Here is a 27961-nt window from a genome sequence, read left to right as displayed (position 1 = left end):
CGCATGGCCATTTTGTATCGAACCTGTTTAATAGTTTTGAGTCGCATAATGGGCCGAAGGACATCTGACTAAGGTTACTGACAATAGCCCCGATTAGCTCGGTGACTGACCTCGCTGTGTGTCAGTCGAACATGGTACGCCATGATAGGTCATATGCTTTTAGATTACCTACACGATTGGCCTATACACTGCGCTATATAATTCGGCACATATAAATCAGAATTATTGTCAGTTTTTGACTCAAGACGCAAGCTACTCTCTCAAGACGCAAGCTAACGACTATCATAAATTTATCTGTTCAATATATATATTCAAGTGCAAGGAACCACATTTGGTTTCTTTATACGAAATATTTTACGGGAGATATTCATCATTTTCCACCCCGGTATCCAAAGATTTTCTTCTCATATCAAACTCGTGCATAGCAAATTCACGTGTATCGATCCCGGGTATTTATTTTAGTATCTCTGCTGACAAAGTAATTATTAGCCAGGCGATGTCGTTGTGTGCTGTACAATCGGGTGTCGCGGCCCCTTTGCATTCAAATGTACACGGAGATCACCCACTATGCCGGAGGTCGTTTCCTGACTTCCTGTCTACAGCCTGTTATTACAGCAGGAGGTGGTCACGTGTGTATTTATAGATATAGTCGGAGCTAGCTGATATTATATAATTATGTGTGTCCTATTTTAACGGAATGCGTTTAAAGTTGCAAGTTGGCAGTTTCAAGACATCCTGGCTGACTGAGTTGATGTTCTTTGTTTGCCGCGCATCTGTACAAGCTAGTAGAGTTGAGTTGCTCTATGAAAAAGGACATAAAAGTGTACCTCTGCTGATCCCTACTGATAAGATGTCAGCAAGAGCTTATAGACGTGTGACCACTAATTCAACAATTATCATCCCTGAGGCATTGAGCAATTAACTGACCAACCCAGAATTTTTCGGAACTAGAGATAGATGCCGTTGGTGGCGTCTGGCCAGATGAAGGGGGCTATACCCGGCTAGACCCGTGATGTCGCGCAGACGTCACGGGTCTAGTAGAGCTGTTGATTAAATGCACTTTTTTGGCCCAGATCTATGCTGTTTCGTATATCTATCAGTGTTTCCAACCCTTTTGAAACCATCCTAAGGCATTCCATGCGCTACAATGTCAAAATTGTGGCTACATCATAGATATCTCGGGCATCTCTGAGCATTACGCATATGAAAGCAATTCAGGTGTTCCTTCAAAGCTTTAGTCGTGTGCTGCCACCTAGCGGTGGTTCCGGGAACGTGGCGTCTAGGAAAAGAGACCAAGCACAAGGGGGTAATTACCAGTAATTAACTCAACTATACAGTAGTAGTAGTAGTATATCCATTGCGAGTAGTCCATTGTGCCCTCATCCACCAATGACATACTGACATACTTCTGGAATGAACAGGTGCATGTGAAACATAGCACACCAACGCAGTAACCAAGGCGTCTCGAAACTACCGACTTGCGTCTTTAAGCTCATTTCGTGGTAGCAGGTCACATAATGAACCGGTCTGCTCCCCAAGTACAAGCCAGAATCTGCTAATATTTTTGAAGCAGCTACTACGGGGTTTTTTCTTGGAAGAGCAGGGGCTCCCATCTTCTTCAATCTATGTGTTACATCCGTATAATGCTAGTTGTATTCCAGGAAAGTCGATGTAATCGTCAACGAAGATGAACACATATCTTGCCGATTCATATCTGGGTAATGTATGCACTGTCTCCACAGAGAGGCCATTAACTGTGAATGTCTGGTAGAAGGAAGAAATGGAACAAATTACAATTAGCGTTACAATTTACCCTACCGTGAGTTGAGGTGAAATTGATAACTTGCATGGTATATTAAAGGGGACAATTATTAATAATGAAGAAAACAAAAGTAAACACTTTCAATATAATTATTTCCCAACCAGAAACTCTAAAATCAAGAGCTCATAATCACGTGTTCTCGGTTTGGAAGTTGATCCAATTACTTTTGCAATAAAAGAAAGAAAAAGTAACACATTGAATAGAAATTATATAATTATTACTTACTGTTCATTTTCCTATACACACTGCACGGTGCTCTCACCATTGACGCATGACCTCTACAAACAGTATATGTTATAGGTATAGGGCATTGCCTAGTTAACGTCACCGACAATGTTTTGTACTCTCTGAAATTCTAGAAAATGTAGTTTTGTAACATGTCCTAAATTTTTAGCTAATTTAGATGTTTGGAAATATTTGCACTTTGGTGATTTAGTAAGGAAGGGCACGCATCGAATGCAACCTTTAGTGACTATCACTCACTTGTGGACCGCTCTCTTCCAAAGGGCATTAAAGCTAAACCACTTGACGGATATTCTTTGTACTTGATGTCAATCAAGAATAATGTATATACTACATGTAGGCTAAACACTGAGTTGGTGGGGCATCTGCAAATGTTCGTACCTCCCTGGTATGTAAGTGACAAATAACAGCAAAAACAACTCCCATATCTGTCCATAACTTTGGTCAGTGGATCGAGCCAGGGATTTCAAGTGGGTGATTATTGATTGGCAAGTGCCATATTTGGGCAAAAGTACTGTCCACCATTCAATGTGGAGAATGGGCTAGACTTTATCGATTGATTTTGCTGGAGTAACCAGGTTTAAGTACTGCAAAGGTCGAATCATGTTTGCTGTGCAGAATAACTGCACAATGTACTTAATAGTACTTTTGGTAAAGACGGCTGCTAGACCTATTTGGTTCTCGGTTTGGAAGTTGATCCAATTACTTTTTATTAAAGTGCACAAAGAGTATTAAGTTCCCGAAACCAGATTGAGATTGAAATAACCGTGGCCACTAGATTCTTACCATTGCTCCGTGTGTATTTGCGTCAGTAACAAGTTCCAATGGAGAGTCATTGTACAGTTTGGTTCCTATTCTGAAACTTGTTGCTCCTGTCATCTGATTCATTTTAGTAATGTACATGCCTGTTGTGACGATCTATATCATGTCAAATGGAATAAAATACATTCAGGTCATGATTTCGGTAAATTGAAATATGCAGATTGTTTTAAACTCGCCCTAATCTCCAGAGACCCTTTCCCCTTTTACAGATCATCCACAATTGAATACCTGAGTGGAAGAAGGGCCCAACTCCATCAAAACTGTTTTTGAGATATTAAGAGAAAAAAACTTAATATTTGGAAAAGTTTTATAGGCAGAATGTTTTCATTTTCAGAGGACCTTTAATACATGAACATACAATAGTACATACATTCAAAATTATAGATGATGTTTCCAGGGCAACGGTACAGGTCTTAATATGAGCTGGAGTTGGGCCCTTCTTCCACTAATATACAGCAAGTGCCAGTGCCATAAGCAGATGTGTTATAAATAGCTACAGAAATTTGTTAATCATCCATTAATTGCTCAAGTAGAAGCATGTAATAGGTTAGCAAGAAAGTTTATTGTAGTGAAAAGCAGATTTCATGGATGAACAAAATGCCTCTTTAACCCAATATTTGTGGAAGAAGGGCCCAACTCCATGGAGTTGGGCCTTTCTTCCATGAAAACCATGATTAAGTGTACGTGGAAGACTATTTAGAGAGTGGATTTTGGCTCATCTTTCACACACAAGGAAGAACAATCTGCTGGCAATAAAATGCTGGATCTAACTCATTTTTGTAAAAAAAAATGGAGTTGTGCCCTTCTTCCACTCAGGTATTCAATTCCATGTGATATAAGGTGGAACATCCTGTGTCGCCGAGAGCCATTACGGGCCCGGGGGAAATGAACGTTAGGGCCCCTATTTAACGGCCCCCTGAGGTCTCTTCTCTTTTATAGGCCCATTAAGGTATGTTTTCTTTATTTTTACGGGCCCCCTAGGACCCGGGCCCGGGGGTAACACACCCACTTAACCCCCTTGTCGGCGGCACTGAGAACATCATCCTTGTACATCGTGTGCAACTGATGGTCTTTCAATGACGACCCCATGTTTGATAACGCTTAGAAAGTATAAAACAATCGTGGACAAGGATGGTTTGTAATAACTCTGATTAAAGTGGTTTTAATCTCGGGTTTTCATTCACACATTTACATGAACTGGTTTCATGGAGATCGCCATATTGGAATCTAACATAAACACTGATAGATGGCGCTATATAGATTATGACCATCAGGGGGTGATGATCAACTATCAACATCCTTCCTTTTTTAGATAAACATCTTGTGTACAATTACATGTATCTAATAAACTACTCTGCAATACACATTGATTGTTATGTTTACTCACTGTGTGAATTATCATGTGTCTCTAGATATGATAAGAGTTGACATCTCTAATATGAAATGTACAATGAACTAAACATGTTCATGTGCTTGGGTTTCTGAAAGTCTTTTGATTTGATAAATCAACATTAAAGTTTTCTTTGAAAGCTTTGAACTTCAACACTTGTAACATTTGAACAAGCAAACACTTTTTAACAGTAACAGTAAGAACTCTTGCTTTGTTTTAAAGCATAGTTTGGCATTATACAAGGTCTTTGTTTACATAATAAAATAAAAACTCTCAATTTTCTTTCCTTTTCTTGTTGGAAAAAAAAACAAAAACAAATATGATGGAGTGATACTCTCAAACATTGTATGCCAAAACTCAAATTATTTTGCACCTTGTATAGTACCTGTTTTTAAACTGTTCTGGAAAATATGGTAATAGTTCCACATGGTCAACATGTGTTACCTGGCAGAGAAAACATATTTACAAGATCTATATTGTCTATAAGCAAGTCCAAGTCAGCAGCATAATTTTAAATCAATCCACTGGTAGTGGTAGATAACCAATGTGTATGTAAAATGCATGTGTTTACATACTGAATGCTTGTGTGAAATAATTGCAATCTACATGTAAATGTAGTCAGATGAGCAAAAGTCACAGAATAGTGTGAGCACTTTCACATGTAGATCCCAAACTGTGTGTATTGTGCAATACGGGCCAATGTATGTAAGTGCAGTATATTTACATACTGTTGTGTGTAAATTATTTGACATAGTCACTATATTTGGTATTGGGCATTGAGATTCTACCAGAGCCGGTTACTACAGGGCGTGGCATAGCTGGCTGTTGCAAAGCTGGTTGTTGGGCAACCTGTAGTTGGGGAGGGTGGCATGCTGCCTGTGGCTCTGATGCTGGATGAACCAAAATGTCACTATCTGCTGTTGACTGATGTTTTGGAGCTGGTTCATTAACAGGCAGAATATGACGCCTGTTTCTGCGGTATTCAGTTCCATTGACGTTGACAATATATGACCTGGGGTCACCTGTAGCTTTGACAACAACACCGAGTTGATCAAACCCTTTGGTTGTCTGTAGCCTGACTGTTTGACCTGATTTCAACGGTGTCAGCGGTTGCGCAGTTTTGTCATACGACGATTTACACTGCTGGCGCCGCTTGTCAATGTTCTGTTGTACATGGGGGTTGACCTTGGGTTTAAGGAGACGCTCAGTTGTTGGGATTGTTGTCCGCAGTCTCCTTGACATGAGTCGTTGCGCTGGTGAGCCAAGCGAGGAATTTGTAGGTACATTGCGAACATTGAGCAGATTGCGGTGCAAGTCAGATTGCTCGCGTTGGGTTTTCTCTAATAACTGCTTGGAACGCTTCACCGCGCTTTCTGCAAGTCCATTAGCCTGTGGGTATTGAGGACTGCTAGTTATGTGGTGAAAGTCATAGAACTTGGCAAAATTAGCAAACTCTTGACTGCTAAATTGGGTACCATTGTCACTTATAACAGTCTGTGGTATGCCATGAGTTGAAAACTGGGACTTCAAAACTTGGATCACTGAGTGGGAGCTCATGTTATTGTCTCGTAGCGGAGCAAAGTCAAACCACGAGGAGAATGAGTCACCAATTGCTACATAATGTGTGGTATTCCACTGAAATAAGTCCACTCCAACAGTCTCCCCATGGTACGCTGGGGGTTGGATGACTCAACATGGGCTCTTTCTGCTGGTGTGCCTTTGTGCTATTACACACACTGCAGCATGACACAAGTTTGTCAATGTCTTGAGTCATTGACGGCCAAAACACAATGTCTTTGGCTCTGCGCTTAGTTGCTTCGGAGCCAATGTGTCCTTCATGTAAGATCTTGGCATACGTGGCTTGTAGTGATTGAGGTATGACCGCTTTCAGTCCTTTCATGATGATATTGTCAGTCAAAGTGAGCTCATCGCGAAATAGGAAGAACTGTCTCGCGAACTGTGGTACACCAGTAGGACGTTCAGGCCAACCTCGTTGAATGAATGTAGTTACACACTGTAAAACTTGGTCATTCGCTGTGGCATTCTGAAGCTCTGTCATGCGTGAAGTAGAGATGGGCAAAATACTCATAACTTCAAATTTCTCGCGATCAGGAGTGTCATGAGTTTCACCAGGACCTGGAGCGCGTGAGAGTGTATCAGCGACATACAGTTCGGCTCCCTTTTTGTAGACCAGAGTAATGTCAAACTTTTGAAGCCGAAGCATCATGCGTTGGAGTCTAGCGGGAATTGCGTGCATGGGCTTGTTGATAATTGTAACCAAGGGCTTGTGGTCAGTTTCCACGACAATAGATTTGCCATACACGTAATGATAAAACTTGCGACACGCGAACACTACAGCCAAAAGTTCCTTTTCTATCTGTGCGTAGTTCTGTTCCGTGGAAGTCATTGTGCATGAGGCATACGCGATAGGTTCTCCATCTTGGAGACACGCGGCACCAAGTCCGAACTTGGAAGCGTCACAAGTGAGCGTTACTGGTTTAGTGACGTCATAGAACTTCAGTAAGGGGGCGTTGCTTATCAATTTCTGTAATTGATCATAGGCTTGTTGATGCTTAGGATACCAACACCACTGTACATCTTTGTGAGTCAGTTCTCTTAGCGGTGCTGCGATTTCACTAAGATCGGGGATGAACTTGGCTAGATAATTTACCATTCCAAGGTAGCGCTGAAGGGCTTGCACAGAATCTGGCGCTGGCATATCTGTAATAGCAGTGACTTTATCTGGATCAGGCTTGAGTCCACTGGGGTAAACAAGTGTCCAACATAACTAACATTAGAAACACCAAATTTACATTTGGCAGGATTCAGTTTCAGATTCACCTCTCTAGCACGGTTCAACACCTGTCTGAGATTATTGTCATGTTCTTGTTTGTCTTTACCACCAACCAATATATCATCCACAATAATGGAGCACGGGATATCTTCAAACAAATGTTCCATAGCGTGTTGAAACACATCTGATGATGATCGTAGGCCATATGGTAAGCGTAGAAAGCGATATCGTCCATAGGGTGATGAAAAGCATGTCAGCATTGACGAGCTGTGATCAAGGGGGACCTGCCAAAATGAACTCTTTGCGTCAAGAACAGAGAAAATAGTGGCCCCATTCATTTTAGCAGCAACTTCTTCAACAGTCTTAGTTGGATGATGAGGGCGCTTTAATGCTTTATTGAGGTCACGAGGGTCAATGCATAGTCTTATTTCATCAGTTTGTTTCTTGCGTGTTGCAACCATAGAAGAAACCCAGTCTGTAGGTTCCTTACAAGGAGTTATCACATTCATTGCGACCATGCGATCAAGTTCGCTTTTCACTTTATCTTGCATTGCTGCGGGTACGCTCCTGGGGGGACGAACAACGGGAGTGACAGTGTTGTCCATAGTCATAGTATATGTGACAGGCAATGTGCCCAAACTATCATCAAATAATTCTGGGTACTCCGCTAGAGCATCAATCTTTGTATATAATTTCACTGTGTATTCCAAACACTTCAGGACTCAGAGTGATCAAACCGAGACGCAAACAGCCTCTGAGACCCAAAAGAGGTTTTGCACCTGGGAAACTTACAACATGAAAATCTATATCAAGATTGTTCACATTGACTGTCACTACACCCTCTGTGGGGATGCGAGTACCACCATATGCTATGAGACTGGTTCGCTTGCGTACATTTATAGTCACACCGCTATGTTTACTGAGTTGCTTGACAAGGTGCGTTGTCAGAACATTACATTTAGCACCTGTATCTAGTTTTACACACATGCGCATTCCATTGGCATTAACGGTCGTGTAGATCTCATCTTGAAAATTAACTGTTGAAGTCAAATGTTCAATACGGTATTCTGGCAGAATTTCAGACTCATACATGTATTCTGCCGAGGACTCTGGCACATAAGGATCATTGACCTCAAGATCATGTACGCTACGACCACGAGGTCGAGGGGGCGCGTATGTACGGGTGTGCTTGGACGACCTACAGAACTTTACCACATGAATGGCATGGTTTGCCATAAGCTGGACAGCGTGCACCATGTTTATTACCACAGTTACCACATTGTTTATAGTTTGATGACTGTTGTTGTGGGTATTTAGGTTTGGCACTTGGAGGACGGTTGTGAGGGCAAGCCGGGGGGCGAGCATTGTGGTGGCCGACAGCCATACTATCAACTTGCTGAGTTTGCAAATTGGTCAACTTAGTCGCTTGCGTAGCAGCTAACTCCATCGCCATTGCAGTATCTACGGCCTTTTTCAGGTCTAACTTGTCCTCTTCAATAGTCATTAAGTTTTTGGTTATACGGGCATCGTTCAAACCTGTTACGAAACGATCCCTGAGCTTATCATCGAGGCTGTCCCCGAATTTACAGTCCTGGGCTATAGCACGTAGGGCAGCCATGTATTCTGATACTGACTCGCCAGCCTGCCTCACACGATTGGCAAATGTAAATCGGTACATAATACTACTCTTCAGTGGTGTATAATGCTTCTTCATTAGCTCAACTAGTTCAGAATATGTAGCCTCTTTTGGCTTTCGAGGTGCTACAAGATTTGCTATTAATTTGTAACAGTCCGGGCCTACAACACTATTCAGAATAGCCCTTTTCTTGTCAGCGTCGGTTATGGCATTGGCAACGAAAAACTCGTCCAATCTGTCGACGTAATTGTCCCATTCTTCACGTTTCGGGTTAAACTCACCGACATGTCCGAAGTACGGCACAAGAGGTTGACTTTTCTGACACCATATAAAATAATCGTGGACAAGGATGGTTTGTAATAACTCTGATTAAAGTGGTTTTAATCTCGGGTTTTCATTCACACATTTACATGAACTGGTTTCATGGAGATCGCCATATTGGAATCTAACATAAACACTGATAGATGGCGCTATATAGATTATGACCATCAGGGGGTGATGATCAACTATCAACAGAAAGGGTGGGGGTTTTTTTGCCTCCGAAAGGTATCAGTCATCGCCTGCCATTACAATACATGAACTGCATCGCAAAGAACATTCCTTTCTCCGATGAAAGCACCAACCAAAATGTCCATATCCTAAAGAACAGAATACCCGGGGAGATGACACTCTGCCGGTGGAATGATGCCGGAGTACCCTCCTTTATAATATTGTTTGATGGGATATGTGAAAAGGGTATATACTGTATGGGTCCACACCACTAATACTTCCATTGATACACTTGGCCCGACGGCTTAATGTCCCCTCCGAAAGGACGGGATATTTTCATGGTTTATGTGCCCAACTCTAAATGCACAATGGGGAGACCTGAAGTTTGCATTTAATTTCCCCCTGTTCCCAATTAAAATCAGATTTTTTTTCAGGTCAGTGTCTCTGTAAGTTTGCATCGCCGGGGGGAATCATCGGAAGCGATAATTCTCACCATCACGAACTCGTGTTTCAATTGTTCTACTTAATGATATACTCATGGCAATGATTGATCAGGATGTACATCATGAATAGCAATAACATTTTCAAATTCTTAGTCGCGAACTGATTGCGTATTTCAACGTGCATTTTGAAGTATGTAAACTGAGCTCAAAAAGAAACTTATATTTTTTACAACTTGTGAATCACAAGGTCATATCTTAAAATACTGTCAATCAAAATGAACCAAAAAGCGATAATTCTCACCATCACGAACTCGTGTTTCAATTGTTCTACTTAATGATATACTCATGGCAATGATTGATCAGGATGTACATCATGAATAGCAATAACATTTTTAAATTCTTAGTCGCGAACTGATTGCGTATTTCAACGTGCATTTTGAAGTATGTAAACTGAGCTCAAAAAGAAACTTATATTTTTTTACAACTTGTGAATCACAAGGTCATATCTTAAAATACTGTCAATCAAAATGAACCAAAATTACACACAGGATTACTTTAATACTCTACTCAAAACACATGTCAGTAACCAAGCAGTTGTCCAACTGACACAACAGCAAAATGCACTGTCATGGGACAGCTTCCTGGACTTCCTCCACTTTTGTGTTAAGAGTAGAGTATTGAAGTAAACCTGTGTGTAATTTTGGTTCAATTTGATGGACAGGATTTCAAGATATGACCTTGTGAAAAATTATAAGTTTCTTTTTGAGCTCAGTTTATTTCACTTAAACGGAGAAAAAGCAACAGATTGTGAAGATACGAGATTACAACTTGCTGCCCAGAATAATGCATGGTCAATTTGGCACATTGTGTTTGAGACCCCACTTCATTCACAAGACGCGTACTCAAACGTGAAAAGGGTGCTTGTCTTAAATGTGGTGTCATTGTAAAGGGGAATAAAGTAGCTATCCATTGATAGGCAACATGATAATAAGCATGTCACAAATAATCTGAGATATAGATTCTTGAAAACACTTTCCAAACTTTTGTTGGGGTGTTTATAATTACATACCTTTGAGAGTGTTCTTATTTCTCCCAGATCAATAGACAGTTGCCACTCTAAACCAACGTTAGTGAAGTTATCCAGCCTAATAAGAGGATCATCACCAAGAGGCGCAAACCAGAGCTTAAAATCATCTTCAGCCTCGTCATAGTGGTACAAGTCTCCATCCATCTGTTCTATGGTGATGTTAAAAGGCATGTTGCATTCTGGGTGTGGAAGTAATGTTAGAAGTGTAAATACTAATTCCAAGCAAGATTGTTAGCAACGGTGTCAAGTGTAAAATTACTTTAATATAGACTACAGCAATTTTGTATATAATTATTGAAAGAAATCAAAGCCTTAATGTACGATTTTTTTTTCTTTCAGAATATACCTTTATTTTTTTCAAAACCGATTTTTGTAATTTTTGCATATTTGTAATACTACACAACTTACTGCTATGAGCAAACTGTCAAATTCGCCATATTGTAGTAAAACGGAATGATTTTCTGTTGGTCTGACATATTATCATAATTTTCAGATTATGATAATATGTCGGAACGATCGCAAATCATAGTCTCCTAAGAAGCCAGTTAGATTACGCGCCCTCCACACATGTGGAGGAAGCGTAACTAAACTGGCTGCGTAGGAGACTAACTCTGAGGTCGCACTCGGCTTCCTAATTCATCAAGTGCGAGATATTTCGAGTGATAGAGGTGAAGTTTATGATGTTGTTTCTTTGCAAATATGATGATTAGAAGTGCAAGATTTTTTATTGCCAAATTATGCAATGATCCTTGAAACGCTGCATTTTTATGATCATTATAGACCCTTATGACAGATGACCAAAAGGCTCTAACTAGTTTTTTTAGCTCAAAAAGTAGGTTTGTGAGACCCAGCATAGAAAGTGAAGACTTCTTCTCTATTTATGGATTCAGGTGTCAAGCGGGATAGATATTGATACAAAAATTAATATTTTGGGGGTTCCACCCAAAATGTTATCGTGCTCTACATCAGGCGCATTTTGTTACGTACCTGTAAAATATACACTTTCCACGCCAGTGCCACCACAGGGCTCACGATCAGTGCCACATGTCTGTGAACACATTGATAATGCCACTTCATTGGTTTCCATACTGTTGCCGCATGCGCATTCATCGGTTTCCTTCCTCATGGCGAAGAGCCGATATCCATGATCAGAACAGTAGCCTCCGCAATTCTCTATATCAAACTTATTTAGAGACGACCGCTTAATGATCGTATCGTTGACATCACCGCTGATATGGCAGCCAACCAATTTACCAGATTCTGTAAAACAATAAATGAGTTTCTATGAGACTTGGGCTCCACATTGATCGGATTATGTTTATTGTCATAATGGAGGGGACATTATTTACGCCAGAGAGCCCCGCAGGGAGGGAAATGGTTGAATTTCTCATATTAAAAATAAAATTCATGTTTTAAGTTCCCCCTGAGGCAAATATAAATTTCATGTCCTCCTTTCCAATTATTTAGTGATATTTTGCAGAAAGTCGAATTATGCAGCGGTAGCGGATTTATATTTTAGCCCATGCGCGCACAATTTTGACGCATCGTTGTTAATCGGTGATGAACAACGGTGAAACATGATTGAATCCCTAAAAATTTGAACACTTGAGGCTTTGACTTTTAAAACCTACAGTTGGGTCACAAAATGTGCTTGGATAGGTAGTTTTCAACAGATTTACCACATTAGCCTTATTATAACATTGAATTGCATTATCTGTTGACCTAGTGACGAAAAGTGTTTCAGGGGGAAGTGTTAGCTTTCGTTTGATATAAAAAAAAAATTTTGATTGGATGACGGGAACACTTGAGGTTTCGACAAAAAACAATTACAGAGGCTATGATCTGTATTGGTAGCTGTAAGCTCCACCGCTCATACGATGCTATGCACTCAACTGAGTAGTGTAATAAAAGACTGTGATTGAGACAATTCACTGCTTGCTGTTCTCTGCTTGGAAGCTCTTGGACGAAAATGTGTGCTCAGGTGTATCGAGGTAGAAACTGTGCGTAGATGGTTTATAAGAGAATCGGTTTTGTATTCACCCATTGCACGGTTCCGCCATATGCGAGGAGAGCCTTGATCTGACAGTATCCTTGAATGGGAATTGAACAAGTCATATAACACTGCGTAAAGTTACGTAATACTTTCTTTCATGTCTATTGCCAGTTCGAGGCTCTCCTCGCATATGGCGGAACCGTGCAATAGGCGAATAGAAACCTTTCCATATGCTTCCCCAATTTCGTGACACTGGATCCCGAAATAAAGTTATAGCGCCACCATTTTTCACATCGTTTCGTAGCCGTTAACGTGGATAAATGATGGCGTTTTTAATGCTTTATTATATTAATTCACTATCTTCCCCATAATATTAAGATAATTAAATTGCCCCTATATTTTATATTCCGTTCATCTCATATTTCAAAACATTGTACATGTCTCAGATAATTGCATGAAGACAGTGTTAATTTCGGTAAAACAAAAAAATTGCCTTGCGTTCGCTGCTTCAATCCAGCATAGTTGGGATACGTGAATTAAGCATTTAAGTATTCTTAGAGACAAATAAATATAGATATGATTAATGATTACAAGAGTTATTCTCACCTCGTCCACAGAAGTATGCTACTTGGTAATCTTCACAAGAGCCGGTTGAAGCATTCATATACCACCCAGTATTCACAAATGACTCATTCACGTAGACACTTTGCAATGTCTCCACTGTCACGTTGCTACACGTCGTCACGTTCTGTCCAGAGACTGGATCGGTAGAATTTGTGCAGTTTAGTTGAGTGGTGTTCACCATTACCGTTGTTTGCACAGTGCGATAGTCATTGAAGGTATACGTCACGTTGTCCCAATTTGATTGAGCTGCCGCCGTGCAGTTGAGACCTTCCTCAATGGTACACGCAGAGCTCAAGACGTCACTTGTCGTATCATATTGACGGCCAGTGTCTGCTACAGTACATTTGATGTCTAGTAGATCGTCACACACCCAAGGACTGTTTTGACTTTGTTCAATATCATCACCATCAACTGAAGGGTCATCTGTGTTGAAGGGCTGTGTCCAGTATGTCATGCCTGTACAACAAAGGTCATGGAATTGTGTAAATAGAAATACACGCCAAAATAGGGGGCGGTATATGCCTATACCGATCTGATATTTGTCAGTTTGAGAAAATCATGACAATCATACTGGGTTAGTTGTAGGAAATTTGAATAATTCAGTCTGAGTTATTAATGTTGCAACGGTATTGCATGGACCCAATTGTATCACATTGCACCACCCGAACCAAACAATACAGAGGTACGGCGATACGTTAGGAGCGCCTTGAAGAATACGGCACATTTCACCATCTTTACAGCTGAATCGATGGTAATAACTCATGCAGTCAAATAGTTCCTGTAGCATGCAGTTGATATAGCAAGACTAACAACGTTGGACCACCAAGTACCTTGGGCGAAGGTCATTTCCCGCGGTCGTTATGACTGCAGTACCCCGGATCTTTCAATCTTTTTAATCTGGTATGGTTTTGTAACAATCTGTCTTTGTGGTATTCTAAATTATAGAGAGAAAACCGAGGCATGCATGTGATGTGAAAATGCTAACTTTGTTAACGGGAGAGGCAACGTAATACCGACATAATTATTTGGTATATCATACATGGCTCGGAATTAAGAAATCGAACTCACTTGGTTCGCTATCATGGCTATTGGTGGGGTTGACTAATTTTGTAAAAGTTAACTATATCATACGCACCAAGAAGATCTAACTCATAGACCGTATTGGCATTCTCGCCACCGCAATAGCTCCCTCCAGTATCGCCTCCAGGACACAGAACATCGCATGATGTACTGTCATCGGACTCTATAACCAACTCTGCCAAAGTGTTGAAGCAAGTACACGTGGTGCCATTCCACAGACCGGCGTAGTTAAAGTCCCTTGCCAAACAACCGTCCACGCATTCACGTACATCCAACCCAGGGTAGGTTTCTACAGTCGTTTGCTCTTCTGTTGTTACAGTCTGAATGATAAAATAAGAAAATAATTAAAAATTTTCACGGCAACACAAAAAGTCATAAAAAACATTGACACCTAAGTTAAAGCCTCCTTTGGATCCAGAGTCAACTTAGCTGATTTATAGGTACGTGTGCTACGTAATAGTTTGATTGATTGATGATTGATTGATTGATTGATTGATTGATTGATTGATTGATTGATTGATTGATTGATTAGCTTACCTCAACAGTAGTTGTTGGTGGTATCTCGTCACAATAGCCACTAAACATTTTACCAGGAAGGTTAGTGTCCATCAAACACGGGGTACCATCCAAAACGCAGTTCCCGTCCACCATACCTCCACTACGTTTCTCTACGTTAGTTCCATTGACACCAACTAGGATTTCAATCTCACAATAGGAACCATCTAACATACAGGTGCCATTAATCAGTACCCCGTGTTGTATAGTTCCATTCTGCTGGGTAGCGTTATTAACATAACAGGGCGTTCCATCAGCATTGACCACATGACCCATTGACAAGCAAACCGTACATCAAGGTGCTTGTCAAGTACTCTCCATTAATATTGGTTCCATTCATAGAATTTGTTCCATTCATAGAATTTGTTCCATTCATAGAAGTTGTTCCATTCATGGAACTTGTTCCATTCCCGGATGCGCTTCCACTGATGCTACTATTACCAGATACAATTGTTGTATTCCCTATTGTTGCATTTCCGATAGTTCCATTCCCAAACACTGTTCCATTTTCAAAGTTTGTTCCGTTCCCAAGGTTACCCATTACATAAGTTTCGTTAACCCAAACAGAGCACAACAGATCCTGGCAAACGGTTTCATTGCGACAAACAGTCTCATTCACACAATTTGTTGCGTTGTTGCAAACTGTCTCATTAGTGCAAACAGTTATGTTGTGGCAGAGATCATCCGGTGGCGTCGTGGTTAGAGGTTCTTCAGTGGTTTCCATGACAACAGTAGTTTGGATTGGTGGTAAGGCGGTAGGTAAGTATGCAATCAGAACTGTGCCATTTTGAATCTCTCCAGAGAAACAGCCTTTGTAAGTATCACCTGAAACGATCATTATTATCATTTTTAATTTTATATTACTGTAAGCATGGTAGCTATTAAGACAACAATGCATATAAATTCATGAATACTTTGTACTTCTCTTCGCGTTTCATATAGATCACCACAAGGTTAAATACCACTAATTATGTATTACACGGGTTTCAATGAGAAAATGGCTAATTTCAGGTGGAATTTTCTCATAGTCAGAACTCTCACACTTAAATGCCACTAATATCAGGTGAAACTATATGATTTAGATGCCAAATGATCAAAAACTCGATATAGGTTGACCTGAGACTTTTTTTTGTTTTAACGCACTGAACCGTAAACACCTTAAAATGGCAGTGCGCCCTCGAAGCTGAAAGTTACAATATGGTAGGGCGAATATTTTACTAAAAACCGAAGCCGTGCGTATAAATTTTGGTACTATTACAACAAAAATGTCATATAATGAGAGAAAATATACCATTTTGAAGCATCAAGCCCTAAAAAGTACTTTTTTGGCTATAACTTGATTAATTTCAGCGATTTTAATGCAGTCTTTTCATGCAAACAAATAGTTACTCATCGTATTCAGTGGCGTACCGTGGCCGCCCTAACCCCGGGGGGCTAAAGAAAATACAATTTTGCCGCCCCTTCCTCAACTGCCCGAAAAGGTTGACCCAATTTTTTTTCTCGGTCGTTTAAAAAAGTGAAGAGCAACAAAAAAAAAAAAAAAAAAAGGGTTTCAGGCGCTAGCGCCCTAAAAGCAGCACATTTTGATGTATAGTACCATTTTTTCAAAACATTTTATGCTTTATCAAATTTTTTCCGCCCTTTTTTATTTACTAATTCATTTTGCCGCCCCCTTCGTTTTCGCCCGTTTTTGCCGCCCTTTCTTCTTCCGCCGCACCTTCATTTTGGCCGCCCCCTGCTTTTACCCCGGGGGGCTGGCACCCCCAAAGCACCCCACAAAATACGCGCATGGTATTTCCATGTATCGCCCAGGCCTATTAGTAGGCATGTCCACTAAAAATTGAAGTACTTTTAAATTGATTCAGACCTAACTTATTGGCTGGGAATTGATGAAAGAAACATTTTGGCGTTTAAATAATCTTAATCGGACGTTTCATTCCAGAGATATGGCCTTTTGAGTGTTACGGTTTTATATAGGGCTGCTAGAACATTTTAAAAAGTTAAAGTCCAAAAAGGATTACTAACAGAAAGTGCAATTTTAAGGTACTTTTTCTTAATGTATTTATTAACTAGCGTTATCTGGAACATTATATTTGCTTATAACAACATGAAAATAAGATCATCCTGAAAATTTAATCGATTTTGTTGACATACAACAAAAAATATAAGACCTCAAAACCCATGGTTTGTTTGGTGAAACCGCAAGCATGATCATAGATGGCCGCCATGGAAAATATCTCCATAGAGGAGATGAACAATAAGTGCATTATTTCAAATGAATGGCGGTAGTCTTAAACATAGTTCAATCTTTTACGGTCAGCACATTTTATCTTCAAAAATTATTATATTTCATCATGGCATAAGTTTGGTAACATTAATCACTGCCAATTTTGAGAAATTTGCTCCAACTCAAAGTTTATCTTTACTACATTGAGCAATACACTGTGTGCATGGAAGCCATGATGGTCCCCGGTTTTTATACTCCCTATGAAATGGACATGGTAGTAAGAAGTGCACGGGGAAGTGCATGATTTGAGATGGGCCGCGGTAGGCTTAAACATTCTTAAATTTCTTAACATCCTACACATTTTGTCTTCATAAATAGTTAAATTTTATGAGTATGTAAGTTTGCTTGTCTGATTCACTCCAAATTTGGAGATAATTGCGTTTGAACACCTGATGCACGGAATGGTGTCACTTCAACCTGTTGTAGTTCTCATCTCATTAAATTTTTCATTAAAAAAGTTGATCTCTTCATGCAGGAAGGTCCTCTCTATTTACTGACCAAACAGGAAAAAGTTAGGTGAATGTTTTCTGGTGGAATCAGGAATTTCTTGAAACACCCTGATATAGGCCTACATTTGGATCAAAACAAGTATGTACGCCATTTAACATGCCTGGGATTTCTTGTATCGATCAGTTTCTCCATAGACAATACGTGTGTGAGTGCACGCACACAGTAAATGAAAAATCGTTCTAGTGGAAACTGTATTGAGAGTGGGCATCCCTACTATTAGTGGTATGTAACCACAATTGAAGTATGTCCTAGCTCGTTCGTCAGTTGAGTCACCCTTCCAAAATCCTTCAGTAATCCCATAAGATGTAGGTGGCCTGATTTTGTCAAAAGTGTGGTGTTTTCTTCCTTACATGAATAGAGGCCTATTGTCAAAACAATCTAATTCCAAGTTTCGAGTTCAATTGCACAAGCGGTTTGTATAATCATAGATTATCAACAAAAAAAACATCTCTATGGTATAATTATTAGAAGTCAAAATGTGTAATGGACCATATAGAGCAGTAAGGACACTATTATACTATAGTCTGTCTCGTGCGTTTCTTGTTACGATTAAATGATTTTATTATATAGTTTGACAAACCTTGTGTAACCAATTCATAGATAGACCACCAATTGCCGTACTTATGACCACATATCTGTGTGTCGTCTCCTGGACATTTCTTCTTACAGTACTCCTCTTCAAAGAGATCAGGTGATATTTCCCTGCTTCCAATGCATCCACATTTGGTTTTTGCCATTGCTGAAAACATATAAACAGAGACACTGTTATCATCTTCATCGCAAAATGCAGCCATTGATGAAATGTTCGGCCAAAAAAAGTTGCATATTTCTACATATGCTTTTTATGCTTCAATTTGTGTTTGGCAATTTTTTTCCTTTAAGTGAGTAATTTAATCAAAAAGAAGCATAATTAAATTTAATTAAATTTAAGCTTTTCCTGATTTAGGTGTCACAAATTCAAAAACAGTTTTTATGGTTCAGTGAATAAATTAAAATGAATGCTGCAGCTTATTAATGTCTTTCAATAATGAATAGGCCTTCCGTCATTTGAGATGGCTTCCAAGCATCGTTCTTCTCTGCTATTGGTCAAGCTGGTTCCCCGCATGCTGCAGGATTTGCTGCAAAGTCCCTCACTTGTCCGCTTGTAACAAGTTGAGTATTGATAACGGCCTCCCATAAATGTTTTTTGAACCATTCAAGAAATGAGCAATGAAACAGGTGTATAGGGATCCAGCATAAAAGATCTAACCACAAGATTTATCATTGAAGTTACGGTTGTTCCTGCCTAATCAATTTAATTAGAATGAAAAACTTGTTAGATTTACTCGTTTTAATGCATACATAAAGCCAATTTAGAAAAGTGCAACTTTTGTTGATGAATAAAATTTCATAAATGGCTATATGATTACTCACTGAACCATAAAACATGTTTGAAATGTGTAAAGATTAATTTATGAACATCTTAACTTAAGTTATTTTAATTTTAAAAAATAAAGAAACATTCCTTTTTGATTAATTTTCTTCAAATGAAAGAGGTGTGAAACCAAAAGTCATGCATAAAAAGCCTATGTAGAAAAGTGCAGCTTTTTTTTTTTGCCGAAATTTTTTTAAATGGCTGTATTTCTCAGTGATGATGATAAAAGATAACAACAAAACCCCGTTCACTTGATGCATAATTAATCAGCCTATGTTCCAAACTTTAAAACAAGAGAATTGATCTAACCGTTTTTGGATTATACCAAAAAATTCTTAGGGGGGGGACTTATTTTTTTGGAACCGTTTATGTGTAAAGCCTAAACCAATATGATTGTCCCATAATAATACTTCATTGTTGTGCTAGTTTAGAAACGGTTTTAATTGATGTGTGTTTGAATAATCTATATACAAACAATCATTACTTTTTCAACTATTGACTATCGGATATATCTTTTTTGATGTTAAGTTATTTCATAGATTATATACAGCGGATGAGTTCTGATAGCACAGTACTGCGTCAACTATCTACTACTGATAGTACAGTACTCCAACAACTATCTACTGCTGATAGTACACTGCGCCATCAACTATCTACTGCTGATAGTAAACTACTTCATCAACTATCTGCTGCTGATAGCACACTACTTCATCTACTGCTGATAACAAACTGCTTAATCAATTATCTATACTATTGATAGCACATTACTTCATCCACTATCTACTATTGATAGCCCAGTAAACACAAAACGTTTTCGACATCATTCGCAAAAGGTTATAAAAGGTTGTCAGAAAACGTTTAAATGTCGGGTTATATAAAGGGTATATGAAGAGTATAAAACGTTTTCATAACCTTAAAAAACATTTTTGGATAATCTACTGCTCAGCAAACAAAAATGTTTTACAGAAAACGTTTAAATTTCGGGTTATATAAAGGGTATAAAAACGTTTTAATAACATTCCAAAAACATTCTTGAAAATTTGATACAAAACATTCTAAACAGAATGTTATTTTGAGGTTGAAAAAATATTTTGCGAAAAATGTTTGCCCAAAATATTTTCAATAACGTTTTAAAAACGTTTTCATGACCTACTATTGATAGCACACTACTTCATCCACTATCTACTATTGATAGCGCACTACTTCATCCACTATCTACTGCTGATAGCGCACTACTTCATCAACTATCTACTACTGATAGCGCACTACTTCATCCACTATCTACTATTGATAGCACACTACTTCATCAACTATCTACTATTGATAGCACACTACTTCATCCACTATCTACTATTGATAGCACACTACTTCATCCACTATCTACTGCTGATAGCGCACTACTTCATCAACTATCTACTACTGATAGCCCACTACTTCATCCACTATCTACTGCTGATAGCACACTACTTCATCCACTATCTACTATTGATAGCACACTACTTCATCCACTATCTACTATTGATAGCACACTACTTCATCCACTATCTACTATTGATAGCGCACTACTTCATCCACTATCTACTGCTGATAGCGCACTACTTCATCAACCTAAGCCTGTGAGCCTAAACTCAATATGATTGTCCCATAATAATACTTCATTGTTGTGCTAGTTAAGAAACGGTTTTAATTGATGTGCGTTTGAATAATCTATATACAAACAATCATTACTTTTTCAACTATCTGATATATCTGTTTTTGATGTTAAGTTATTTCATGGATTATATACAGCGGATGAGTTCTGATAGCACTGTATCAACTATCTACTACTGATAGCACAGTACTCCAACAACTATCTATACTGCTAATAGTAGGCCTACACTGCGCCATAGTAAACTACTTCATCAACTATCTACTGTTAATAGCACACTACTTCATCTACTTCTGATAGCAAACTACTTCATCAACTATCTACTGCTGATTGCACACTACTTCATCAACTATCTACTTCACTTAGGCTATACAATGACTGCATCATGTTACATGTATAGTATACATGTAACATGATGCAGTCATGTCTACAGTAGAATTCACCACGACCTTTGCAGGACTTAAACCCCATTAAAAGCTATTAAACCAAGATAACACTCATTGAAAACAGCTCAACTGATTAAATCATAATCTTCTCTGGTTAAATCCACACAACATATGTTTCTGCTTTACTGTGCAATGGAGCAATGAGCTGGTATTATAGTTTCAGTTGGGTGAACGATTATAAAGCGAACGCTAGAGAACAATTCTGTGTGGCTTTTGTTTACGAAATGAGACAATACTCTGCTTATTGTTAACCAGCGTTCTTGAAAATGAGAAGCATGGTGGTTTGCAGACTTAACACGGTTTGGAAATAATGTCTTCATATTTTTTGGTGTTATCTGTCGTTTACATATCCTTCCTAAAACACCAACGTACGAATATTTCCAAACACCTAAATTAGCTAATAATTTAGGACATGTTACAAAACTATATTTTCTAGAATTTTAGAAGAGTACTTTTAATATTGGCCGGTTATTTTTCACACAGCGACGTTAACTAGGCAATGTACTATTACCTATAACATACACTAAAACACCAAAGTACGAATATTTCCAAACATCTAAATTAGCTAAAAATTTAGGACATGTTACAAAACTATATTTTCTAGAATTTTAGAAGAGTACTTTTAATATTGGCCGGTTATTTTCACACAGCAACGTTAACTAGGCAATTACCCATACTTCTAACATACGCTATTTGTAGAGGTTACGCGTCAATGGTAAGAGCACTGTGTATTGTGTATAGGAAAACGGCCAGTAACTGCAGTATGACTTCATCCGTTATCTACTGTATGGTGATGGCACACTCCAATGCTTAAATGAACACCAATACTTAAATGAAATTATATATACTTTATCGAAATTAAAATTTGTTCAGATATTCAAAGATATACTGCTATTCCAGTTCAAATCCATACCTCCCCCTCCCCATGGAAGACATGGTATTGATTTCAAATCGAGTCACACATATCAGGTAACCCCATTTGCAATTCACACCTCCTGTGTGGAAGATTAAGGTAATGTCTTCCACAAGGTATAGATTTCAAATCGAGTCAGTCAGGTATCCCCATTTGCACGCCCTGTGTGAAGATTAAGGTAATGTCTTCCACAGGGGTGTATGGATTTCAACTGAATAGCCGATATTACCTGCATATTTGAATGATCCAACAGCAGCGCAGAGCTCCATGCAATAATCCACTGAATTAGCAGATCCTGTGTAGACTAATTCAGTGTCCAATGCGTCTACTAAACCAGTTGCAAGACATCCAATGTATGGGTGAACTGAAATGGGAACAAAGTGCTATACGTCAAAAAAAGTCTTAATATAATATCACATTAACATAAAACTCCGAGATTATGTTTTACACTCCCAAACCTGTATTGATCACTTCATAAAGCTAAGGTGACGAAAAGAGAAAACCATGTTCTACGGGCCCGACCGACCCAGATTTTACCAGAATTAGGAAAAAAAATTCCTGTATACATAAATGCCAACCCAAATTTCGGAAATATCAGGAACTTTTTTTTTTTTGTATTTCCCCAAATTGCAAATATTTACAGATTTTTGTGATTTTTGCGGTCATTTGCAAAAATATAAAATAAAATAAGCCCAACCTTGAAAGGTCCGCCCGCCCGTAGAACAGGGTTTTTTTCATCGCCTTAACATTGGGTATCGAATTCTTCGAGATCAATGTTCAATGGGTACACATTATCCATCATTACTCTAAACATGTTTAGTATTTGAACACGTTTAAATTGTGAAGGCACTGATGTGTTTAGAAAGGTGTTTAAATGCTGGACATTGTTTTGCAGTGTCAAATATAAATATTTAATGCCTGAGCGTTCAATGGTAAAACACATAGCACGGTGTCAAATTTTGAATTCCGGTGTTCAAATCCAAGATGGTCAGTGATTTTATTTTCACTGGCTGTTATTTACGTTTGTGGAGACTTATGTTAAAAACCTTTCTCGTATATATTCTTCCTCTTTTTGCATTTCTCTCTACTATGCACACTTGTTCTATAAATAATGTTTTTTCTCTATATTTCTCTACAATAATACTACTTTAAAAATATTGTTCAAACTTTAAAGGATACAAAAAATGATTCAAATTTACGTTACCATTGCACGATTCACACTGCTGCTGTCTGGTGTTATGGCCTAAGCATAGATTGCCTGCTCCTACTGGTTCTGGGTCTGTACAGTTCCTGTAACTTGTCATAATGCAGCTCTGCGAGCATTGTGTCCAATTACCCCACTCTGAAAAACCACCGTCTATTGGAATCAAGCCTGTCAACAAATAAAAAGAAATAATTGAAAATAGTTCAACTGTACGGTAGTACACGCTGTCTGTAAAAATGTCCTGAATTTTCAAGACTTTCTTTGGTTGAGGGCGCCAGATTTGAGGGGAACCAGTCTTGACCTTTACCATCACGTGCGCCCAAGAAATTATCACTTTGAGGCAAAATTGTGGACCCTTCTGAAATTTACTTTCTCCTTCCCCATGCCTCTCCGCAAACAAACAGCCATTAGTTTTCTTCCTTCTTTCCTTCCTTCCTTCCTTCTATCACCTTCTTCTCTCTTCTTCCTCTGTCTCCTCTTTCCTTCCTTCCCATTCCCGTGTCTTACCATCACAATTATCTCCTGTGAGGCCTTCGGGACATGTACACGTGAAGCCATTAGGTGCGCATTCCTCGGTGCAGATCTGCCCAGGGTTGCACGGTCCTGTGGAACAAGGACGAATTTCTCCCTGCATGACGCATACAAATAAACAACAAACAAGATGTGCCAGTCAGGATACAAAATTATATAATTATTGTTATTATTTAGGGGCAATGACAAAACATAATGGTATATCATATATCGCTATATCAGTGAATCTGTAATTGATTGATTGATTCTTTAATTGATTGATTGATTGATCGATTGATCGATCGATTGATTGATTGATTGATTGATCGATCGATTGATCGATCGATTGATCGATCGATCGATCGATCGATCGATCGATTGATTGATTGATTGATTGATTGATTGACTGACTGATTGATTGATTGATTGATTGATTGATTGAATGGATCAGTATGAATATCGTCGACAATCGACATATTGCACTGAATGGATGAATTACTATTATAGTATAATCATGATCATGATAGTAGGCCCTATATAAAATTTGGCCAACAAATTGACCCATTCCATGTCAACTCCAGGGATGTGCACCGCAGCACCTCTTCAATTTTTTTCTTTTTCTGTGTGGTGGTAGATATTGATGAGAAAGTAAAATTCCGAAAATTTGAGCTTCATACTCCATTTCGTTTTCCCGTGGCATCAATTTGAAATTTAGGGGGTCAGCGTAAAAATGTGTCGCAACGCGAAAGACAACGTTTGGAGGTCCATAAATGTCTGAAGGGAACCCTTTACAACTTTGAAAAGTATGTATTTTGGGGTACTTATTTGTGTAGAATTCAAATCTGGCATCAGAAAACTTGTAACTCCTTTACTTTAAAAGATATAGGGCCCTCAAAATGCAACGTCGTCCATCCAGGACCAACTTTGGGGGGTCAAAACTCCAAAAGTAAAAATAATTTTATTGTCCATTTTTTTGCCAGTCAGAGCCATTTGGTAGGAAATTACTCTTATCCAATATTGAGCCTATTAGAATACTTTTAGCTGAGATATTACCCATGCAAAACCCCAATTGTACATTTTTTGTACATTTTGACCCCCCTGAAAACCAATGTCAGACATTTTGCCCCACCATCAACTTCAGGTATGTTGAAGATATGTCCTTGGACAACATTTCTGAGAGATATTGGCTTTGGGACTCGATGGCTTCAACACCTCAGTAAGGTTTGCATTCTCATAAGTTGTACACATTTTTGATTTCGCAAATGACATGGAGAATGCAATACTGATGGTGAAGCCATTGCATTCTCCAGAAATCCAAGAGTTGTACCAGTTGATGGTGGATCAAAATGCCTGACATTGGTTTTCAGGGGGGTTACAAAAATACAATTGGGGTTTTTATGGGTAATATCTCAGCTAAAAATATTCTAATAGGCTCAATATTGGTTAAGAGTAATGTCCTACCAAAGGGCTCTGACTAGCAAAAAAATGGACAATAAAATTATTTTTACTTTTGGAGTTTTGACCCCCCCAAAGTTGGTCCGGATGGACGAAGTTGCATTTTGAGGGCCCTATATCTTTTAAAGTAAAGGAGTTACAAGTTTTCTGATGCCAGATTTGAATTACACACAAATAAGTACCCCAGGATACATACTTTTCAAAGTTGTAAATGGTTCCTTTATACATTTATGGACCTCCAAACATCGTCTTTCGCGTTGCGACACATTTTTTACGCTGACCCCTCTAAATTTCAAATTGATGCCACGGGAAAACGAAATGGAGTATGAAGCTCAAATTTCGGGATTTTACTTTCATCAATATCTACCACCACACAGAAAAAAAAAAAATTGAAGAGGTGCTGCGTTGAAAAAAGTTAACATGACCTAAACCAACTTTATCATGAGTGAGGAATGCCATGGGTCAGTCAGTACTTGTTATTTCTTTACGAACTTTTATATCTGGTAGAGCCCATAAACCGATATATGTCATCCAACATAATTATGACAAATTGCAGGAATTGCAGCCTATACGGAAAACGATATTTTGTTTGTTACACACTGTATGAATGTAAACCTGCTTTCAAAATACACCAGTAGAGTGGCTTGGACGAAATACGGATCTAATATGCATAATATTCCTGGGACGAATTGCCGGTCATGAGACACATATAGGGCCTACGGGTGTCCCAAAAAAAGGTTAAATGTAGATTTTTGAAAATAATCTAAATTAATGTTAACAAATATAAATATCCTTTTCATGACATAATCTATGTACCCTCAACTAGTACCCCTGTGAATGTCAAGTTCACAACCTACGTACTTAATCCGCATTCCACGCATTCCTGAGCAAGCTCTTTACGTGACATAATGTAATACGAGGTTCATACCACCGTCCCAGCCACCATGCATTTGGCGGGGCACTTGATTAGGCCCAGCCATAACATGGCAGATACAGTATTTTATTCTAATAAACAAACAATAAAACTTGTTCAGTTTTATTTCAAGAGTTTAGTCAGAAATGTAAAAACAAACAGAAACGATTTCAACTTTCAAGTCAACAAATCCAACATTTTGTCCAAACAAGGCCTAAATGCAAAAGATTGTTATTCATTACACTATGTTGATGACAGGAGATACAGCGTGCAGAACTGCTTTCAGAAAAACGTGTTCTTCGCTAATGACCATCTTCTTAGTTGTTACCACCAAGAGTCAAGAAGCTCTAAAACTTATTTATTTTCAGTGTACAATATTTATTTTTTTCAATATGTTTCTTTTGTGCAATAAGTTCCACAATGAAAAATAAGAAAAACATAAAAAGTAATACAGAAAAAATGTGAAAACAAAGATGTGCGTGTGTTCAACTTTCGTTGTGCGATATTTTGATGGTTAGCCATTCTTGACACCCCTGTCATCTTGCGCTCGTAAGTTAGGTTGCTTTTAGGATACGGAATTGAAACTTAGCAAACAGTTATAAGAAAGATGAATAAATAATATCTGAAAAAATGACATTGTGTTGTTGTACCATCACGAAATGCGGTTCATTTTCTACATGTAAACTTTTTATGGGACACCTTGTATTTTGGCTATGCCATTGTGAAAAAAAAATTCTTATTGTGAGTCTATGTGTAAACCCGATAGAAAACAGTAAAATGGGGGACCAAATCAAAGTGTAACAGTAATTTGTGAAACTCTGGTACTAAACCATACGGAAAATTATTGTGTATTGTGATTTTAAATAACTTGCCCCCCCCCCCAAATCTTACCAGATATGAAAGTTTGTAAACAAATAACATGTACCGACCCATTGCATTTCTCACACTTTTCAACAGGGGCTAACCTGAAAAGGGTATAATGGGAGTGGGACTCCTTAAAACAGAAGCAATTATTACAAAAGAAAATAAATTCAAAATCTGCAACAATATCTATACATGCATGTATAAGTGAATTATTTCTAGACCTGGAGGACCGTGTATTATTATTTAAAAAAATAATTCCGCAAACATAACTTATTTGACTTTGACGATGTTTGAATTTCAAACAATGAACAATGGTTAGTTAATTGTTCTTTTTTATTTGCCTTGCAAAAGGGAAATCATTTTTTTAACCCGAGTAAAAAGAGTAATACATTGAACTTGCTATGTTGTCTTATCGACTTACCGTGTGAGGTTGATCACCATCAGCATACGTGAACCCAAACTTTGGTATCAGATTCAATAACGCACCTGTCGAATGCAAATTGCAAGTTTTATTCACATCGTTATATTCATAGGATAGACATCCAGGTTGACGTAGACAACTTAGCCCACATTGAATTCTTGTTGATGTAAAAATGCTATCTATAGGTGAGGAATCGACTCCACAATCGTCAAACCTTCCAAGTTCCATAAATGCAGATCTACTTGTGTACCCACGTTGAAAATCGGCTTCTACGATTTGAAAATTGAATAAAGAAATGGAAATACCGACTTGAAATAGGACGCAAATTGCAAATTGACCACTCCGAAGCAGTTGTCCGTTCGCCATCTTGATTCTCTTTTACAAACTTCAAGTATTTT

At 38.5% G+C, this 27961-nt stretch overlaps 1 protein-coding gene across 1 annotated transcript; it reads right to left on the bottom strand.

Annotated features, from left to right (window-relative positions):
• Window positions 1–867: 867 nt before the first annotated feature.
• LOC140160039 (uncharacterized) lies at window positions 868–27961 on the bottom strand. The gene is made up of 13 exons (XM_072183308.1): window positions 27564–27961; window positions 23908–24028; window positions 23401–23568; window positions 22426–22560; window positions 18356–18514; window positions 15243–15803; window positions 14961–15115; window positions 14479–14743; window positions 13326–13799; window positions 11714–11986; window positions 10709–10905; window positions 2852–2983; window positions 868–1764 (listed from the first exon to the last, which is right to left on the bottom strand). Exons 1-13 carry the CDS (start codon window positions 27927–27929, stop codon window positions 1624–1626), a joined length of 3147 nt encoding a protein of 1048 aa, XP_072039409.1. The 5' UTR covers window positions 27930–27961; the 3' UTR covers window positions 868–1623.

The sequence above is a fragment of the Amphiura filiformis genome, chromosome 9 (genome assembly GCF_039555335.1).
Source record: "Amphiura filiformis chromosome 9, Afil_fr2py, whole genome shotgun sequence".
Taxonomy (NCBI): Eukaryota; Metazoa; Echinodermata; class Ophiuroidea; order Amphilepidida; family Amphiuridae; genus Amphiura; species Amphiura filiformis.
The sequence above is the reverse complement of the archived record's forward strand: the minus strand, read 5'-3'. Positions and strand labels throughout refer to the sequence as shown.

Bases quoted from the DNA above. Each gene is read 5' to 3' on its own strand.
- LOC140160039 (XM_072183308.1), bottom strand. From the start codon at position 27,929: ATGGCGAACGGACAACTGCTTCGGAGTGGTCAATTTGCAATTTGCGTC. The intron at 24,029-27,563 runs GTAAGTCGATAA...TGCGTCATGCAG, and splicing joins ATGGTGATCAACCTCACACG to GGAGAAATTCGTCCTTGTTC. The intron at 14,744-14,960 runs GTAAGCTAATCA...TTTATCATTCAG, and splicing joins CACCAACAACTACTGTTGAG to ACTGTAACAACAGAAGAGCA.